This window comes from Nyctereutes procyonoides, unplaced genomic scaffold, assembly GCF_905146905.1.
Source record: "Nyctereutes procyonoides isolate TBG_1078 unplaced genomic scaffold, NYPRO_anot_genome, whole genome shotgun sequence".
NCBI lineage: Eukaryota > Metazoa > Chordata > Mammalia > Carnivora > Canidae > Nyctereutes > Nyctereutes procyonoides.
In genome coordinates, this window is record NW_026575036.1 from 21,559,796 (window position 1) to 21,582,537 (window position 22,742).

Below are 22,742 nucleotides of genomic sequence, written 5' to 3' on the forward strand. Positions count from 1 at the left end.
CAAGCGTTCACTGGTCCTTTGGTCACAGCACATGTTTAGAAAAATCTTCTGTGACCATGGGTAACTACTATTACGGATCTCTTCCTTTCCCTTTCCCTATTGTGGAAAAAAAAAAAAGGTCTACTACTTGGAAGAAAACAAGTAACTTCTTGTTTTACAGTTTTTTTAAAGATAAGAGTACAAAAAAGTAAACTGATGCAACTTTAGATTTGAACAGAAAAGATAATACATGGCTTAAATGAAATATTTCTTAACCCAATGCCATCAATAACCTTAACTGCCAGATCCAACAAAAAGGTTTCAGATCTTTTTCTTAATCTCACGGACACATTCAGCAGCATTGATCACTTTCTGTTCAGTCATTCTGGCTTTTGTGATTGAAATCCCTTCAGGTTCTACTCTGCTTTTCTTAGATTGCTCCTTCTCAGAGTCCTTAACTGACTCAATTTTCTCAGTTAAGCCTTAAATGTTAGCATATCCTGGGATTCTGTTTTTTTTTTTGTTTTGTTTTAAGATTTTATTCATTTATTTGAGAGAGAGAGACAGAAATGGTGAGAGAAAGCACAAGCGGGCAGGAGAGGGAGAAGCCGACTCCCCGCTGAGCAGGGAGCCCAATGTGGGCTCCATCCCAGAACCCTGGGATCATAACCTGAGCCAAAGACAGACACTTACCCAACTGAGCCACCCAGGTGCCCTTGGGATTCTGATTATGACCTGCTTCTCTTTACACCCACTGAGCACTCTGAGCAATTTCTTCAAATTTTCTTTTTTTTTTAAGATTTTATTTATTTATTCATAGACACAGAGAGAGAGAGGCAGAGACACAGGCAAAGGGAGAAGCAGGCTCCATGCAGGGAGCCCGATGCGGGACTCGATCCCGGGTCTCCAGGATCACACCCCAGGCTGCAGGCGGCGCCAAACCACTGCGCCACTGGGGCTGCCCAATTTCTTCAATTTTCTAAATCTGTTCTCTCCAGCCTTGATCCTAATTCTGACCTTGGCATTTACATTTGCATGTGCTTACAAGAATGTTTTATGTATTTACAGAAATCTCATGTGTCTTCTATGTAGATATGTCAAAGGCACCTCAAAATGCAACATTTCCAAAGCAGAACCTTTGCCAGGCCAGGTCCCCTACGGTGGTGGATGCTGTGAAGATATGATTAACTCACTCCTCAGTCAAGTGACTTCTAGAATGAATTTTCAAGGTACACCTCTACCTCTAAAATATGCATCCTGATTTAAGAGCTTCATAGAACATTCTTATAAGCATGTTATAGATTATCTTTTTTAAAGTCCAGATATCTAATATGAAAACTATAATTACAAGTACAACACAAACGACTGAATGCACTAACTCATCAACACTGCATGATTTAATTTAGACAGGAAAAATAAGCCAAATATCCTATTTATATGTGATATACTATAACATTGCATGGACTGGCACTTGAAAGACTTGACAGCGGAATTGGAGAAGGTGAACTTTAGCCAATCCATGGGTACTGTAGCTATTTTAGCTACTGTAGAGCAGGCTTAAAGAACCGTTAGAATGTGCATTGCAAAAATAGGTTCATCAAACTGCTATTTCATAAATTATTTAAAATGCAAATAGTGAAGTCTTCTCTCTTGATGCATTATTTATTAGTTCTTATGAACAGATTTAGGTTTTGATTTCCTCATAGTTATTTGGAACTGTGGTTTAATCCAAGTGAGTCAATAATGTAGCAGTAGTATTAGCAACAGTAGAGCATTTGGAATTAGGAAATACTCTAGGAATATGTAGCTTCATTTTCTCTTCAATTTTGAAATTCCTTTTTACAGTAATAGTAAATGAATAGCCATCAAACCTACCCATACTTACATACCTTCAATCTGGGTACATTTGACTACATCCTGAAAGCAGTCATTCCATTTTTGGGTGACTTTAAAGTTAGCAAATACCTATATTGAACTAAAATATTCTTATTTAAACATTTATCCATTGTCCAGAATCTGTCCCCCTTTCCAACACAAAACAAATACATATTCACTTTCATGTGAGAAAGTATGAAGCTGTAAGGGGTGACTATTTTATGACCAATAGGAGTTGAGCAATAAAATCAAGAAATGCGAGTCCAGCACACTGACTGCTGCTAAATCAAACTTAAAACCGGCGACCTAGTTTTGTTATGTAAAGAAGAAATGTCTTTGAATTTAAGCCTCTAATCATCAGGGCTTTTCCTACTTGGAGTAGGACACAGTGGAACAGACATAGAATAGTTGAAACCATTTGATTATACTTCTCAGGGGATTTAGTAATTTGTCAAGACTTTTCTTTTTTTTCTTTTTTTAAAAAATATTTTATTTATTTATTCATGAGAGACAGAGAGAGAGAGGCAGAGACACAGTCAGAGGGAGATGCAGGCTCCATGAAGGGAGCCCGACGTGGGACTCGATCCCGGGTCTCCAGGATCGCGCCCTGGGCCAAAGGCAGGCGCTAAACCACTGTGCCACCCAGGGATCCCTGCAACATACTTTTTTGACATAAGCTTGCAGTGAATTCAATACAACACAGAAATTACATTTCTGTTGCATGCATTACCATGGGATGCAGTGACAATCTACAATTGTTAACTTTAGGTGCCCTGATAGGAGTGGCAATAAGTTGCTAAGGAAATATAAGGATAAGCTGGTGTATAATGATAATAAGGAAATAATTATGACAGCAACTATTGTAAGTAGAGCTTTAATACACCTGTGTTCAAATGCTTCCCCCCACCACCACTCACACAATTTTAATCTGTGACCTGTATAAGCTACTTGGCCCCTAGCTGTTGCTTTCTCATCTCCGCACAAGGTCAGGAAGCAACTGTCCCTTATTGCTCCCCTTTTCTTCCCATTTCTTCACTTTTCTGGCAGAGATAAAGTTATTTCTGCCTTGAAACGTTTCTTGATACATGCCTTAAACCAGAGAGTTAGTCATCTCAGCCCACTCAAAGAAAGGCCATCGTAAGTATCAAGAAAGAGGAGAAACGAAGAGAGTGAACAGACAGCATAGAAATGTAAGAACAGAATTGTTGGCACCAGCCAGAAGGGATTGAGAAGCACAGTTTACTCAGCCCCAGAGCAAAAAAAGACATTCCTGTCCTGGGGCTCCAGCCTATCTTCACTGGTAGAAACATCACTTAGGAAGAGGATCTGGGCTCTTGGTCAGTGGCTGTGGAAACTCAATTAAGATTTACTATCTTTCTAGGTTATAAGTGACAATATATGTATATCAGAAATTTCTGAAAATATATAAATATGGACTTATGTACTTTGAAAATACAGAAAATATGGAATTAGAGAAATACAAAATCACTTAAAATGCTAACAGCATAGAGTTTCAAAAAAAATTTTTTTCGGGGGCTTTGGGAGAAGGGGACATTAGCTAATAGATTTTTGAGATTTTGGAACTTCTCTCACCTTTGGTTCCAGCTCTGATCTTAAACTGGTAAAAAGAAAATGATGGGTCTCAGAGAAGGGGAACGAGGCAAATGGTTGGTATCACATGACTCTAGATTCAACAGAGTTGAGTGAGATCCCTCAGGCTATCTTTCTAAGTTGTCCAACAGAAGTGTCAAGATCAAGAGGAGGCAAGAATGCAGGACTTTTTTTTTTCCCCCTTGAGCATAAAAATTACATTTGGATGGTACTGAACCAAGAAGATGGAACATGAGACAATGAGTACTTGAGCACCATGCTGGCCTTAAAAACTTGAATATACAAGTAAAGCTAGTATTGCCAAATAGGTAAAATTAAGTTTAAAAAAAAAAAAGAAACAGACAAACAAAAAGACTTTCTGGTTTCAGAAAGTGGAGGGAATTCTTTTTTAAATGATTCCAGTATTTACTTTGCCTCTAAAGATATACAGCTGGAGCCGGAGGATAAATGGCCCTGTATACCAATGCTTGTTTCTGTTTAGCAGCAGTCACTGACATGCATTACTAAATCCTTTCATTGAAAAATGATATCAAATACCAAATGAAGAGCGCTACTTCAAAACTCATTTGAGCACCTCTGTGGTCACAATTTGCTAAATGAGTCTTTCCATTTGAGGTATAATGTAAAATAGTAATAAAATGAAATTATTTTATAGTGAGTGATTATACTAAAGCAATGTTACAATTTATACAGTCGGAACAACGTAGCAACCAGTGATTATCTCGTAACTACCTCTGAAATTACACTTCTGTTGAATATATTATTATATGTAGTGCAGTGACAGCCTGCAATTGTTAACTTCATGTGGGTACTTTTTATAGAATAAATCAAAAGCGAACGACTTCACAAATGGTCATTTGTTTCTGGCAGAGATTTGAGGACTGTGTGGGTGTCTGAAGCTAATTTCTATGACAAGGAAAACCAATTCAAAGAGAAGAAAGCAGACTCTGTACAAAAGCATCTGTGTTTTTTAACAGTCCTTGAATATTCATATCTATGTCTTAGAAACCTCTTAAACATGCTCACTTAAGTGAGTCTTATATCATTTTATACTTGGTGGTATGCCAAGGCCAATTTGTTAGCACTGATGATTGATTCACTGTTGTGGGGCTGGAGGTCAAGGATCAGAAAGCGTCCCTCGTGAAAACTGATCACAGCAGCTGCAGCAGCTGCATAGCAGCAAGGGGATCCTGGGGATCAACAGGAATCCTGGTGGCCAAGATGCAAAAATTCTCTCCCTCTTCCACACGCCGGATGGCCCCCACCACACCGCCCCGTGGTCCCTGGATGATGTCAGATTTAAGAAGTCTCTGCCACAGGCTGGGTTCACTAACTTTACAGCATTTCAGCCTTATGGGAAAGGCACTTTGCCATAATTCGGGAACATCTGGGCCCAGATAAAGTGAGGCAAACCCTGATTTTACTCAGCAAACCACAATATGACAAATATATAAATTAAGAGTTAGAAAGTATTTTGGGCAACTAAATTACAATATTCAAGTTAAGAAATACTTAACTAGATACGAAGTTAGGTGCTTAGTGAACAAGTTACCCATTGTCCCTGAGATTCAGTGGCCTGAGACAAGGGTGAAGAAGTAGGCACGGGTTAGGTTGTAGACTTACCATGTAAAGACAATGGTCAATCACAGAAGATAATAAGAGACACAATGATATCTAAGTTATTTTAGAGCTCACACTTTATGCAAATAAATAATGGCAAAAAGATATAGAGGGAGGCCATTGTCCACTTGGGAAGAGGTGATGAACTAGACTGGAGTGTCTGCAAGGAGACTCAAGAGTTACTTTGAAGGAGAATTGAAAGAATTTGTTGAGTCACTGACTGCAGGGTCAAGAGAGAAAGAGACAGAATGATCCAGTGTTTCTTTCAGAATGATCCAGTGTTTTTTCCTTAAACAACTTAGTATGTAGTGGTGGTATTTACGAAATAAAATAGGTTTGTGGGAAATCTTTGAAATCATGGCCTGTGCTAAAGCATGAAAAATCATTTTATTACTTTACCAAAATTCAATGTCAAAGCAAATGCTCATGATATATGCTTGTGTGTGTGTGGGGGGGTGAAAACAAACATGTTTTCCCCCAGTTTTCAGTCAAATATTAAGCACTATTCTGAACCTATGAACACTTGACAGAGTCTGTCTCTTCTACAAAGAAACCTGAGATGCTCAACTTGGAAGCATTTTATTCAGGAACAATGACAGGCCGACAGTGCCACTCAGAAGTCGGTGCCCTGTACTGAGGCTCTAACCTCACAGAGTAAATGTGACTTAGGAACCCAGGGGGACCTCACTTCTTCTAGATCCTCTCTGAACCCCTATCTTTAATAGACATTCAGTACAACATCACACAAAAGCAAGGAATCTGCATCAGCAGAGGAGAGGTTTTTCTTCCATTCTCAGAACTATGCCCTTTTAGAAATGGCTAAGCACCCTGAGGTACTGCTGAAAGCAGCCAGATGGCCTAACCCCACTGAAATCAGGCCCCCAGAAATTTTTCTAGTGACATTTCCAACTTCATTCAGGGATTTTACCTCTTTGCTACTGCCCAAGCTGGTCTTTGCTTGACAATCATGATCAAATGCATGCCACTCTCCATTTAGATTTTGAGCTTTCTTCCCTGAGTATGCCAGGGCACCTATCAATCACCCTCCTTTTATAAACTGAGTCCTCAGTCTGGATCTCATGTATATATCAGCTTCATTTTTTGCTGAGTCTTCCCAAGTGTGTCTACTCTAGCCTTAGACTAACCCAGGCTACCTAGTTCTGACATGTCTCTAACTCTTAAACAACTCCAATTAAGATGCTGTTTAAAACTTACCAGTCCCTTCTCCAACATGTAACCTTAGTTCAAATCTAAGACTTTGGTGTGGAAATACAGCAGTTATTAAATATCTTATTATCTATACTTTACTTTTAGACTACCTGGAATAATATTATGATTATCAGTAGGTAGACCCCTACCCCCTGGTATTCAGGAATAGAATTTCTTGTAAAGTTTACAGTCACAAAAAAAATCAACCAACAATTCATTATTTAACTATAGACTTAGCAATTGTGTTAACATTGTACATTAATTCAGAGCATGGTGCAAAAAATATGTGTAACAGAATAGTGGAGTATGTGTAACACTTTAGTGGAGTAAAGCTGTCATGATTATTGAGACAGAGAATTGAGATTTTTCTTTGTAAGTGCAAAAATACATTTATAATTATAAAATACATCACATACCTCCTTCCATCTATTGGCTTTCCATGAAGGGCATCTGACAGATCTACAAGCTTTGTGAGTTCGAGGTTTCTGTAGATGACTGCAATATTTTTCTTCTAATTTCCCTTGGAACTGGTCAACGCAAAGCACCTCACGGTACTTTAAACCTTTACCACAAGAAGCTGAGCACTAGAAAATAAACATGAATGCACTTGATTAATTTTATCTTGACTAATTTATCTTCAAAATGTATATTTAAAAAGCAATAAAAACTTCATTGCTTTGATGTTTTCATTAAGATATACTTTGATATTTTTAACTAGAGAGAATTTATAATTTGTCTTTCTGCCCTGGACTATCAGAAGATGTTGATGCCATAAGGTATCCATTAATTCCACAAAAAGTACTGATTGTCTACAGTATACCAAGCATTTTTCTGGTACATAAATGTTTTAGATCTTTTAAGGTTAAAGCTAATTCCTGTTATCACACATAATCATTTAATTTTAATTTTATATGATCACAACCTATTCTATTTTTAATCCCATGTTTCCCTTACTTCAAAGTACATGTTGGATGTTTAAAAAAATGCAATGATTTCTCAATGCAGGGATTGAGAAAGGAAAACAATTATTTTTTTAAGTCCAATTCAGTTCAGCTTTGTTTTTTTCATCAATCTGGGGAAATATCTCTCTGTACCATCAACCCTCCAATATATTCAGTAAGAAATATATATATAATCTCTGTAAAGATATAAGTGAAATAATAATTTGACTTCATTTTTCAGCCAGTTGCCATTTAATAAGTAAGGCCAGTATAATATAGTGGAAAGAGCTTGGGCTCTGGTATTGAAAACCAAATCTACCTCTTACTACTTGGGTGATTCTAGGCAGATATCATCATCTGTCCAAGATTCTGTTTCTGCATGTACAAAATGGAGATAATAACACCAATATTACAGGTTCATTATGAAGATGAGATAAAGAATATGAAAGGTCTAATCTGGACCTATTACATGTGGTGCATCCTCACTAAATATTAGCTTCCTCTTCTACTGTTGTCCTTTATGTAGTCTCAGGATGTTGGCAATTTTCAGCATGATATATGTACCAGAGAAAAGTTAAGCAAAGACATGGATTCCAGACAACTCCTCTCATACCTCTAAGACAGCTGTTCACATATGGTTTCATTTAGAAATATATACTGAGTTCAGAGAACAGCAGATAATATATTATACATTTTATCTACTAGTTCAAAGACTTATACTTTCTAATACAGACTATTAGATGCTTAAAATATTTTAAATCAAAAAATAATTGCGAGATCATTTATCTTTTTATATTATCTGCAATATTACATCTCATTTGTGTAGCCAATTAATACAGGACCTTGATTATTAAGACTTATTACCATATCCAAAATGTTATCTTTAACACAGCTTTACATGTCACTTAGAACATACTTTATTCTGTGAAAATCTCTAAGGGATCTTTGTAACTTGTACTGAGTATACATTCTTTCCTATTGACCTTCTCTTTTGGATCTACCTATATGCTCTATTCTCCTGACTTGATACTTTTCTGTTTCTTGACCTCACTGTCTATTTTTCAAAGAGTAAGGCATGTTTTACACCAAAGACATCACATATTATTGAGTATCAAGCATATATTCATCAAGAAATATATATACATATTCACACAAGGAAAAAATGGTATTCTCCTTAGGTATACATTATTTTTTCTAACCTTCATGATCTTTAAAACAGAAGAATATTCATTACTCTTCTTTGTAGCCCTTTTTAAAAAATTAGCATTACTGTGAATATTTAAGCTCAACACAGTTGGTCTTATGGAAGATGTAAAAATATTTAGTATCTTATTCATTCTGTGAATATTATTGCATTTCTACCATAAACCAAGAGTTGCAGACACAGACTCATTAAACATCTCTTGCTTTTGCCCTTGATTTATTCTCAAAGTGCTTATAATCTATAATTTTCCAGCATGCGCCATTGATTAAATGAACAATACCAAAGTGGATCTTAGATAATATTAAGCCCAATAAGATCATGAAAAACACAAGACATAAAGGCCATGAAAATACAATAAAAATTATGTATTTAAGAAATTCTGAAAAGTAGCCATTCCTTTCTGGGATGTTTGATAAGTTCTCAAGGAGAAAGTGATATTTAAACTCAATTTGAAAAAAAAAATAAACTCAGTTTTGAAGAAGTAGGCTTGTTGATGGAAAAGATCTACAGTCATATATTTGTTTAATATCCTTATTTGGACATTGACCATGTCTGTTTTGTAAAATTCTCAGGTTCTGACAGTGCCAAGAATCAAGAGTCCAAGAATCACACCATAAGTATGCAGTAAATTATTGATATTTCTGATAAGAATGACCAATTCACTTACAAAACTATGTAATATAAGAGGGGACACTGAAGATTCTTCTTTAGAATTCAGCAATATATTTCTGCTATGAGCAGTATCTACAAATGGACTGTAAACTCATACATTGATAGTGTACTTGCAGTATACTATCAAAGTCAAGATTATTTTTCACAAGACTGGATAGTGTCTCCTACTCTAACTCAAGATCATCTTTCTCTTCTTTATTATTCTAATCTTTAACCAAAACTATTATTAAATGTAATTTTAAATATTTTTGCTCAAAAAATGACAATAGCTGGGGCATCTGGGTGGCTGAGTGGTTGAGCATCTGCTCAGGATCCTGGAGACCCAGGATTGAGTCTCACATCGGGCTCCCTGCACAAAGCCTGCTTCTCCCTCTGCCTGTGTCTCTACCTCTCTCTGTGTGTCTCATGAATAAATAAACTTGTTTAAAAAAATAACAATAGCTCTTTATTATCTTCAAAAATAATCAAAATTTATATTCTTGTTTTTTTGAGCCACTAAATTTCAGTCAACATACCTTTCTGACCTTATATCCTGTTACTTTTCAACATGCAGCTTTGTTCTACTTAGGCATAATGTATTCACTCAACAAGAGTGCCTAATTCATGTTATTTCCTTTTACCTCAACCAATCACTTCCCCTGGTGCTTTCTAAATGTGACTTATCCTTAAAGCTTTAAGTCAGTCCCATGTCTAAGGTAAATACATATCAATCTTTCACTCCTCTGAACTCTTCTGAATCTCACTGGTTTTTAGCACTTCATCATTTTCTGCTTTTGTCACATGCTTTATCTACCCAGACTTCTGGAGGTCAAGGACCTTTTGGAGATTACTCATATCACCCACAAAATGGCAGGGACAATAAATATTGGCTGATTAATTGATGTTGATACTTAGTGTAAGCAATTCTTATTTGTTTTTGTTAAACTCGAAAGTAATTTATTAAAATATTTTAAATTCCTTGAAATATATTTATTGGCTTATAAACACAAGGCTTCTCTAGGAAAGATAGACAAAAAGTACAAAATTACAGAACTGCAAAATAAATTGTGCTTGGTCACACTTTTAAAGTAGAGCTTTCATTCCTCAAACTTTGAAGAGGAGTAAAAACATTAACTTATGTCTGATGAATTCCATGTGAGGATTTAAGTAAAAGAGAACATGCAAAGAATTATGTTTTAGCTGGAATGAGGTAGTCATAAAGTAAATAACCAGTGAAATCCTACCCTCTTTTTCTCAAACCACAATACGTGCTGAGTTGTAAAGATACCACAAAATAGCTCACTTGATAGGGTACTCAAACATTACAATTCTTTTCTCTGGTATCCCAGCGATTTTGTTTGTTTTTTTCTCTATTTTATATTCCTGATGCCATCCTACTCCCGTGAGATTTTATTAACTCTGTATATTTTCCAGCATTCTTGTCAAAAGAATTCTTAAAAATCGCCACTATTGTCCTTAGTTGACATAGTCTTAAATTCTGAGATGTATTTTCACGAGTACCATGGAACAGTAGATAGAGGATACAATCTACTTCAGAAGTAGTGACATTAAATAAAAGTAACCTGAACTGACTATTCCTGTAAATTAGGTGAGGACAAATGTCTACTTAAGGAAAAGAGAACATCTGAAACAAATGTAGAATTTCCAAGCCTTAGAAATGCAACAGAATCTCAAGAATTGTGCAGGTTGGATGGCACTTTCAATTCCAAGATGGAATTTTGGAGTTAATCATTCTAATATGCTTAACTTTGGAACAAGTCTATTCTTGTTTTTAAAGTTGTACATAATTCCAGAATAAGATTACTATTGATATTTAAGGTGTGGATTATTAGTTTGTTAAAGATATTACAGAAGAATGAATTGACAGTTTGTGAAAAATGTTGATTCTGGACACTTAAATTTTTAAGCAAAATAGGGCAATGAAGTTTATTTAGCTCCAGTCCTAGGAAATGGAAAACATCACCATCCAGTGCATGAAAAGGTGCTCAACATTACTAATCATCTGGGAAATGCAAATCAAAGCCACAATGAGATATCACATCACACCTGTTGGGATTACCATCATCAAAAAATTGAGATAATTAATGCTGGTGATGATGTGGAGAAAGGGAACTCTTTTGCACTGCTGGTGAGATTGTAAACTGATACAACCACTATGGAAAATAGTACAGAGGATTCTTAAAAAATTAAAAATAAAACTACCATATGACCCAGCCATTTCTCCTGAGAATTGATCCAAAGGAAATGAAACCAAAACTTGAAAAGATATCTGCATCCCTACATTCATAGCAGCAATACTTAAAAAAGCCAAGACATAGAAACAACCTAGGTTCATCAATGGATAAATGGATAAAGAAGCTGCAGTATATAAATATACAATGGAATATTATTCTGCCATAAAATTGCAGAAAATCCTGCTATTTGTAACATGGATGAAACTTGGAGCACTATGATAAGTGAAATAAGTCAGAGAAAGATAAATACTGTATGCTCTCACTTATATGTGGAATCTTAAAAACAATAACAACAATGAACTCAAGAGATCATATTACTGGTTACCAGAGGTGGGGGAGGTTAAGAGGGAATTGGAGAAAGGTGATCAAAGGTACAAACTTCATAAGGACTAGGGATGTAATATATAGCATGGTGACTATAGTTCACATTGTCATAATATATTTAGGAAATTATTGAGAGTAAATTCTAAAAGATCATAATGAATTTTGTTTTTTAATTGTATCTATATGAGTGGATGGATGCTAACCAAACTTACAGCAATGATCATTTCCTAATATAAGTCAAACCATTATGCTGTATACCTTAAGCTTATACAGTGCTGTATGTCAATTATATCTCAAAACTGGAAAAAAATTAGGTGAAGTGAATTTTTCTTTATTTCTAGATATCACATCATCTGTTAGTTATCTGGTGAAAATGTAAAAATTCACAACCATATGGCTGGTTGTCATATCTATCCAATTGTTCATTGTATGTCAGGTTATTGACTAATTTCCTCAGACAACCAAGGAAAGCTTACTACCAGGTGACAAAAGTGTTCACACAGTCTTTTTAAGAAGAGCTAGACACAGAAATGCAATCATTACACATTAAAAATCTAAATCCAAATATGCTTTATTACAAATTAGGAAATCACTTCCATCAAGTGCAACTGAAGAAGCATCAAATTATAAAGTATTAAATGGAGTGGTTTTGATTTAAACTCAATAATAGCTAAAATATAATCAGATATTGGAGTGTCTCTTGAAATAATTTGAGAGAATTAGCTGTGTTTTCCTTAGCCTCAAGTGACAATTCCAAAAGAATCAATGAACTTCTCAACATAGGGACATGTATTACTTATCTTTGTTTTGATCCTTTTTTCAAAGAAAAAGTGAAATTTTTGGTTCTGTAGTAAAGTGAAATTTTTTTAATAAAAAGTTTTAACCATAGCTATTTTGCAAGAGAATTTTTTTAATGTTTTGGTGATCATATGCTAAATGTCTTTATAACACTATAACTAAACAAGATTTATCTATGAAATGATATAATAAAGAAATGATAGAGCTTCAGATCAAGAGAGACCATAAATTAGATATTTTGTGGAATAAAATACTTGTGTGTATGCATTCATGCATGTATGCTTTATCTATTCTTTTTAATTTTTAAGAAATCTGTAACATTCTCTAAATAAAATAAAGAGGCTACATCTTGAACCCCAGGAACAGCATGGTTTTTGAAATCTTCAGCAAGCCAGTAACATCTACATATCTAGGAGAAGAACCCAATTATAGTAAAATCTTAGATATGAGTTTTATACAATTACTCTGTAATTAGGGGCATTCCTCACTTTGGTGGAACACTTTTAAATTGAATTCTCCTCAGTTATTAAAGAAGTAAAACATTAACATAGAATAAATAGGCCGACTATCCTAGAATAGGATATTCCTGCATTTAAACAAAAAATGACAAAATATGCATATTAAGAGTAGGATGTCAACTCTGCAAAATAGTACTGCTACTGTTCCTTTTAATTCAATGCATATGTGCACTAAAAAGTAAGATACTAAATCTATCAACAGGGACCCTTTTCATAGTATTTCCTGAAAGATTATACTTAGAGTTTTAAAGTTAAATGGGGTTTGAAAATTCTTTTTAACCTGTTATAGTCTTTGACTATGCAGCTTTAATAAACCAAGACAGCATTTGGTATTAAAAATAATCACTACTGAAATAGTTCATACTCTGTTGCATTTCCTCTAATTTAAAATTTACAACTTCAGACATTTAAAATTTTTTAAGTCAGATTCATTTGCAAAAATGTTTTGAGTCCCAACTTAAAAGACAAAGAAATATAATATTAGCAAACATACCTAGCGAACTTTCATTATATTCAAGTCATTGTGATAATTATATTTTAATTTCTACTTCATGTTCTAAAATGTTACTTCTAAATATATATAGTCTATATGTATATATATTTATGTACACCATGAATTATAGTTCTAAGCTAATAGGATTATCTCGTATGTAAATAATTAGGCTAATTCAATTGGAAATACTATTAAAGATAATTTGTTATAATATATTTGTTAATATTTTCTAAATTAAAACTTTGGAAAAATTTTGTGATATTTTCACTTTCAAATATAAAACCTGAAGCAAAGTTGCAATAATTAATGCAAGTTCTTTACAGAAATTTTCACTTGTCACACAAAATTATTTTCTACACATAAAATATTAGAAAATCAGAAGGAAAAATCACACCTATGAAAGATAACTAAAATATTCAATTATTGGATTAGTTTTCTTCAATAGTAAGATTTGATGAACAATCACTACAAACTCGCCAATGTCACTGAACTCAGGTTAATTTGCTATATGAAATAGTATATGTAATTCCAATTAAAAGTGTAAACATTATCTGTAGCAAAAAAAATAGGAAAAACTATTAGTTTAAGTCTTGTAATTTATCTTAGCTTTCTAATAGGATAGCTTATATGTAGTATAAAGGGGTAATTAACATTTTCTTTTTTTTTCATTTTCAATTTTTTTATAAAATCTGTTTAGCAAGTGGAACTCATCTAAAGAGTTCCTGTTTAGAATTTTTATCGACTCATTGAGTAACATAAATCTTTGCAATTATAGGGCAACAGGGAAAAAATGTTATCGTCAATATAAAAATAATATATATTTTGACTAATTTTAATAATTCTCTTGGGGCCATTATTGTATGTTTACTTTTTCTTAATGTCTTTATACAAATCACAACAACTGGGACATAGTTACTTTTGTAAGACCATATGGCACATTCCCTGATGAAAACCCCACTCTTGTTCCCTGGAGCCTACATCCAGAATCATGAGCATCTGCCTCCTGGATGGAACAAAGTAGAAAACTATTCAGTGTGGGCAGACCATAAAAAGGTAAAAAGATCAGAAAATAACTAAAGCATACCTTTTAAAAAATATTGAATTTTAAGGCATTACTACGGTAACATTTACAAAATTCTTAAAATCAAGTGCCAGCAGAATAACAGGATTTACCATTTCAAGTTTCTACAAATGTTTTTGTACTAGCTGTGGGAGTTAACAGAAATAAAGCCAAGAAGTTTGCTTTCAAGTAGGGTTATAAAGGTCTGAAAAGGAATATGCACAGAGAAGTCTCAGATGAGAAATAAAAAATGAGATCTATGAATGCTTTGATAAGACAAAGTCAGAGTTGAAATAAAAAAATTTCCATTGAATACATTTATGTCTATTTATCATACGTAATAAGTTATGAAGTAAATATTGTAGGGATTGATTTCAATGACTTTAAGCTAATTTCATATTTAATTATATTAAAAAAGAATTCTTTATGTTAGAATTTCAGGTGGGGTTTCATGTCTTTACTACTGGAAATAGAGGACAAGATAAAAGGGCTTGGGATTTAAAATCGGACACGGATATTTGAATCTCCATGGTCAGTGGCTGAACAACCTTGGGCTAGATGCTTAACCTTGCAGAGTTTCAGTTTTCTTACCCTTCTCAGGGTAGTTGTGAGATTAAAGGATAACATGAATAACCTAAAACAGTGCTTGACTAATTCTCTAAATGCATATTAATCTTCCATCCCCCTTTCTCTTTCTTCCTTTCCTAATCCTGAGGAAATATAAAATAGTGAAAATACAATCAATGACATGGATTTCTCTATGAAACACTTGAATAGAACATGAGGATTGTTCAAGGCTCACACATTCAGAATTCATTTAATGATGAGATTGAAGGATAATCACCCCAATGGAATTCCAATAAGAGTCTCTCCTGTTCTTCCTGAAAACAAAAACAAAAACAAAAACAAAAACAAAAACAAAAACACCCTGCTTACCTGGACACTGAAAAACACATCAGATATACCTTAAGTTATTGTCACAGTGGGCATAAAGAAAAGAAACTGGAAGCAAAGGCAAATAGACATCTGGTTAAAAAAAATTAACCAGTTTCAGTTAAAAATGGTGGTGTGACCATATGTATTCATTTCCCTTTCCCGAAGTTTCTTCATCAAACAAAGTCAGAGTGAATCAAATAGATTTCAATAATTTCTTATGAAGAAGACCAACACAAAGGAAGACAAACTTGTACCTGAAGAGCCAAGAGGCTCAGCATCAGATGCAAGGAGGGGTGCTCTTACTCTCCCACTCTTCATTAGCCAGTTCAGAGGCTACTTCTCTGCAGAAATTAAATGTGTGTGTTTGGGGGGCAAAGGAACTGCTGAATTGGGGACGCTGAAGGAAAAACAATGGATTTCCACACATAGAACTCTTGACCCTTACTTAGTCTTTCTGTTCACAGCATTCTTGCTTGCAGACAGGGCATTAGAGGATCCTTCTCCAAGAAACTGGGTCTCCAAATAGAATAGATCTTCAAATATTGACTTACATGGAAAATCAGTTACTAAACTAAACCCCAATGCAGAGTTTCCAATCAATTCTCTAATGCCTTATTTTTAAATAATAATGAGCTGCAGGAAATCATCAACTTTTGAAGAAAATCTTCAATAGGAAAAGCAGAAAACCATTCCCACCATCACCTTAAAGAAAGGGTATGAAGATTAAAGAGATAATCAAGAATCACTCCTCCAAAAAACTCTAATGAAAAAGAGTAGCTATTGTACAGATGAAATAAGAATAGGCTACTATAACCTCAAAACAATCAGAATGCAGGAAAAAAACTTCTAGTAATTAAAAACATAACTAAAATAATTCAAGAGATGGTCTAGATATTGACAGTTTCCCATTGAGTAAAACCAAAGGACAAAGATAGGAGAATATAAAGGAATTAGAGGATCAATCCAAGAATCCCAGTATCAAACTATAGTTCAGTAAAGAAAACCATTGCATAGAAGTTATATTTAAAAAAACAAATTTTAAAAAGATTTTATTATTTGTTTACTTATTTACTTATTTATTTGAGAGAGAGAGAGAGAGAGAGAGAGAGATAGCGAGAGAGAACACAAGTGAGGAGAGGGAGAATCAGGCTCCTGGGGAGCAGAAAGCCTGCTGCGGGACTTGATCTCAGGATCACCATCTAAGCCAAGTGCAGCCACTTAACCGACTGAGCCATCCAGGTGCCTTTGGACATAAGTCTCCTTAATGAAAGGGACTATAAAATGAATAAACTGAATTTTAAAAACACATCATAAATTATTAGAATGACAGGGATAAAGATACCAAAGGCTTCAGCAGCATAGAAAGAAGGGCACATGGGACAGATTAGAATTCAGAAACATCAGGCTTCTCAATAAATAGGACAGATTGCTGGAAGATAATATCTTAAAAATTCTAAGGGAAATTTCTTTCACTCATATGTGGAATTCAAGAAAACAAAACAAAGAAAAAAGATAAGATGATTAAAAAAAAAAAAACCCACACCAGACTTTTAACTTTACAGAACAAAATAGTGGTTGCCAGAGGGAAAGCAGGTAGGAGGCGATGGGTGAAAGAGACAAAGGGAATTAAAAGGTAAAAACTTCCAATTGCAAAATAAATAGGCTCCAGAGAAGCACAGTACATTAATTTGAAACAATATATGCACCCCTGTTTACTGCAGCATTATTTACAATAGCCAAGATATGGAAGCAACCCAAGTGTCCATCCATCAATGAATGGATAAGGATGTTGTGTATACATAGAATGGAATGTTACTCAGCTATAAAAATGAATGAGATCTTGCATTTGCAGCAACATGGATGAACTTAGAGGGTGTAATGCTAAGCGCAATAAGTCAGACACAGAAAGACAGATACCATATGATTTCACTCATATATGGAATTTCTGACCAAAAAAAAGCAGACCAAAAAACCCCGCTCAAATACAGAGAATTGGTGGTTGCTAGAGGAGCAGTGGGTAGGAGGATGAGTGAAATAGATAAGAAGGTTAAGAATACACTTATTGTTATGAGCACTGAGTAATGTATAGAATTATTGAATTATATTGCCCACCCAAAACTAATATACTGCTGTATGTTAATAATACTTCAATAAAGAATATAGAAAACATTGAAGAAAATTATTCTCAAACTAGAATTCTATAGCCATCCAAATTATTAATCAAATATGAAAATTGATTAAAGATCTTTTCAGGTTTACAAGTTGGAAAAATGTTCTCTCGCTTTTCTTTTTTAGGAAGATGCATTGAAGTTTTTTAGAGAGAGGAAATTTTTAAAAAATGAAAATGAAAAAGTCATCAAACTTGAAGATGAGTAAAAGACTTTCATAGGATGAGAGATTGGTACAACTGGGTTAAGTTCATCCAGGCCAGATCAGAGGAGGAAGATTTTATTTTGGAAGGGTGGGGGGGTTGTCTGTCTGCAAGGAGTCTAGGAAAGAGGAAATATCTGGGCATTTAAGAAAAAATGTTCATGGAGATTTTACATACCTCTTCAGGCACTTGAGAGAAAAACTAGTGGTTGGACATTTAAAGAACTAAGGAAATATTTTTTTAAGATTTATTTATTTATGATAGAGAGAGACAGGGAGAGAGACAGAGAGAGGCAGAGACACAGGAGGAGGGAGAAGCAGGCTCCATGCCGGGAGCCCGACGTGGGACTCGATCCCGGGACTCTAGGATCGCACCTGGACCAAAGGCAGGCGCTAAACTGCTGAGCCACCCAGGGACCCCCAGAACTAAAGAAATTTTTAAACAAAGCTAGTATTAACTCCAGGAAAATTAGAGTTGTATAAGTGCACCACAGTGTAGACAATGGCATAAAGAGAACTAACTATTAACTGAAATTTATTTGGAAGATAGGATTAATGGCCTGAGTTAAAATCTCAACTTCTATTAATTTATGTTTTTTGATGCATATCAAGAAATAGCAGAAAAAGGCAATTAATTAGAAATATGGAGGCAAATATCAGAAAACAGAAGGAATTACATATTATTTCTGGGTTAGGAAAGACTGCAACAGGAGATAGCTTTCTTTATCAACATTTTAGCACCATTTCTTAACTATGTACCTGTGTCATATAAGTAAGATTATTCAAAACTATAATCAATCATATTTGGTTCATTAATGAAGATTAAGGTCAAACTGGAGAGTTGTCTCTAGAGGTATGTTCTAGAGCTCTAAACCTGTCAGGGAGGATGCTATTAGCTACTTTATGAAGATAAGCATGCTTCCTGATTTACCTCTGACGTGAAGTTGAGAGAACTTTTTTTTATTTATTTTTTATTTAAAAGTCAGATATGAGATTTCAAAAAAAGTTGAAACTAAGAAAAAAGTCAAATATGAGAATTAAAAAGCAAATGAATTGAGACCAGAATAAAAATAAATAGAATAAAACTTCTACACCTTGACTTAAAAATATTATCTACTGCTAAAATTAATAAAATGACTAATGACAGTATCATAGGCTATACATACAGGTTTATACTGATGTAAGAGCAATATAAGAAAATTGGGTGACTATTAAAAACAAATTTGACACAATATTGAATATACTGGATGCTGCCTTCACAGCAAGGGGGCAATATTCTTCACAACTATTCTTTATAGTTTGACCATTTTGCTAATAAATGAAATTCTAAATGTCATATTTTAGAGAGTAATAAAGGAGATTGGGGTAAAGAGTTAAAATAAATATATTTAACCATATACAGAAGAACAGCTGTCTTCAGATATTTGTCCTGTGGAGGAGGAACTTAACACATTCTTCAGTGTGCAGAATAAGCATAACAGTTAAATATTTCATACATATAATTTTCAGCTCAAAATGAAGAATCATATATTTCCCTGAAAATAAGTAAGCTACACTGTGTTGTGGTATGGCCTCCAACTTTAGAAAGATTTGCTAGACATAGAAACTGCATATACTTCAGTTTAGAAGATTGAATTTAGGCTTTGTGTAGGAGAAGAATAATGAATTCTCTCCCAATTTTAAAATGTGATACCAAAAAAAAAAAAAAAAAAAAAACCCGAGTATTTTTCAAGTACTTTAAGAATCACAATTTAACTCTTTAGATGTGTATTTAATGGGTTGATTTTAAAAAGGGGGGGATGGACTCCCTGGGTGGCTCAGAGGTTTAGCGTCTGCCTTTGGCTCAGGGTGTGATCCCAGAGTCCCAGGAGGGGGTCCTACATCGGGCTCCCTGCATGGAGCCTGCTTCTCCCTCTGCCTGTGTCTCTGCCTCTCTCTCTCTCTGTGTCTCTCATGAATAAATAAATAAAATCTTAAAAAAAATAAAACTACTTAAAAATCGTTTTTAACTATTTATAGTTTAAGTGACAAATTTGAAGACAATATTTAATTTCATAAAATGCAAAAATCTCCAAAGCTCTCAATATAAACCATAATCTTAAATGATCTACTCCATGAATACCTTAATACAACAAAATTGGATATTAGGTGATTTTCACATATAAATCACATGTCAGCAGAACAGCTAGACTTTCTACCAAAATATACCCACACATTAAAGATGTTGAAGAATTATGAGAATTCTAAACTTAAGAACAGAAACCACATCCAAGTTTACTGAATAAATGCCATGTGGAAACAAACATAAGGAAATATATACAAAGATCTTTTAAATACGCAATCTATTTTATATGGAGATAGAGTTGAATTTTATTCTACGAAAATAACACAGAAAGGAAAAGCTTCGTGTAATAGAGCTCCTTCTTCAAAATTGTTGTTGTTCTGAAACTATGGGGTGCCCTATGGATCAACAGAGATAAGGGCCTCCTCCTGGTTTCCTCTAAAACTGAGATCCTGCCAATTTCAGCAAAGAAATGCTGGCATGGAGACAGGAGCCCATATGAGCTACTTTGAGCCTGTTCTCCTACCCTGAAGAAATGCTCAGAAGTGAGGAAGCAGCCATGCCTGATTATCTTCCAATACTACTAGATGTGAAAATCCTCCCAAAGCCTAGGAATCAACACTACAGAGCTTTCTCTCAGATGGAAGAATGAGGACTCTCTCTGGTTGCAGGATAGGAAGCCATTTTTTATTAATGTGGTAGTATAAATTGACTTTTACTCTTTCATTCTACTAAAAATACATTACCACTTAACAGAGCATAATTTGCATTTTAATTTTTTTTAAAGATTTTATTTTTTTGACACTGAGAGAGCCCAAGCAGGGGAGTAGCAGGCAGAGGGAGAGGGAGAAGCAGGCTCCCTGCTGAGCAAGGAGCCCAATGGAGTGTCCCATCCCAGGACCCTGAGATCATGACCTGAGCTGAAGGCAGACACTTAACTGACTGAGCCACCCAGGCACCCCTGCGTTTTAATTCTTGCGCTATATTTAAAGGTATCCCAAACAGAATGTTTAATTATTAATCATAGAAAAATGCTTTCTGGTTCTACCTATCAAATATTGTATTTGGGTTTATGATAGATAAAATCTACTCTAATGAAAAAAAGCTTCCATAAATATGTTTATACCCATATACCCAGAAAAAAATTACAAGCTATAATAGAAATGATTCTGTGGACAAACCTTCTTCTGACAATTTTAATGACTGCACCAAAGTTATTTTCCACAGAAATCTAACTGCCTGATACAATATTTTCAATTACTTATATTTTGGAATGAGTGTACAGTAATTATTTATAAAAAAATAAAATTATTAAATAAAAAATAAAAATTTATAAAATTAAATAAAATTTAAAAATTAAAATGAATTTTTGTCTCAAAATTAATGACAATTATCTCTACTTTTTGTGGTTGAGCGTTGGATGTTATAAATGCTGAATCACTAAATTTTACACCTGAAACTTATATTACCTTGTATGTTAACTGGAATTTAAATAAAAATTTGGGAAGGAAAAAATAAAAATATTTATAGCTTTAGAAACAAAAGGCATTTGTATGTGGCCAACTTTTCAGCCTTCTGTAAAATTCTTACATGTGACTCAAAGATTTTTATCTGATAAAATATTTTTAATTTATAATTCTCATAAGGCTTGTTTCATGTTTAGTTTACATAGTTACTAATTATTAATATAATGCATTTATACTTCAAATCTTCATATTAATAACCAATTAATATCAATATTTATCATAAAATAATTTCAACTTGCTTCAGTATTAGTTTTTTTTCATTGCTTTTTCTTATACTTGGTTCTTTCATACTCTGTCATTAAAACCTTTTCCAGATAGTAAGCAATAGCAGTCCATTTGTCAGCATACTGAACAGCAAGTCATAAGGTATATAAAGTGAATGCCTTAAAACCAATGAAAAATGAAAGAAACTATCCACCTTCCAACTCAAGGCACAGAATATTATGTCCAAAGCCTTCCATATCCTTCTCACAGTAACACCCTTCCCCTCCTTTTTCAGGGCCTACTGCAACCCCTAATTTTTGTTAGTTATATCCTTACTTTTATACCTAGTTCCAAAATTGTTGTATCTTTAAGGTTTTAAACTTGAAAGGAAAACCACTATGAATACTATGGAACATGAGTTGTATTATATGAATTAGTCCTTACACAATCGTGGGAGGGGATGAAGAAGTCCAAAAAGGATCAGAAGAAATAAACATGCCTGGTATTATTATGTCAGACCTGGCAGGATGCTAGGCATATCCAGCTACTAGAGTGGAAGTACAAAAAGACTTGATGGACTCAAGGGAAAGTTATTGGCTCTTGGGGTTATTGCCTCATATGTAATATGCATGTAAATTTCCTCCCATATCTTCTATGGTCTGATAACTCACTTCTTTTAGTGAATAATATTCCATTGCCTGGATGTACCACAATTTATCCATTCCACTAAAGGCCAATTTTGATGCTTCCAATTTTTGGCAACTGTAAACAAAGCTGCTGTAAACACCAAAAATGTATTTTTTAGTTCTACTAGCTGCAATATATTTTTAATATGTAACCTATTATCTCAATCCTATTGTTCTCCCCCATACCAAGTGATTTGTAAATATCACTCACACACAGTAACTGCTATGTAAATATCTACTGAACAAGTTTAATAGAAATTCATGAAGATTATAAAGTTAAAAAGTCTGATAATATCAAGTGTTGAGAAGGATATGAAACAATTGGAATTCTCAACCATTCTCAGAAAACTGATATTTACTAAGCCCAAGCCTGTGCATATCCTAAGATTCAACTCCTATCTACATATCCAAAAGATCTGC

At 34.2% G+C, this 22,742-nt stretch overlaps 1 protein-coding gene across 1 annotated transcript in view; it reads right to left on the reverse strand.

Annotated features, from left to right (window-relative positions):
* The window catches only part of ADAMTS20 (ADAM metallopeptidase with thrombospondin type 1 motif 20), a 163,910-nt gene that overhangs the window by 34,509 nt on the left and 106,659 nt on the right, over positions 1-22,742 (reverse strand). The window contains exon 29 of the mRNA XM_055318796.1: positions 6,711-6,878. Coding sequence (XP_055174771.1) covers positions 6,711-6,878 — 168 coding nt within the window. The remainder of the gene's footprint in view (positions 1-6,710; positions 6,879-22,742) is intronic.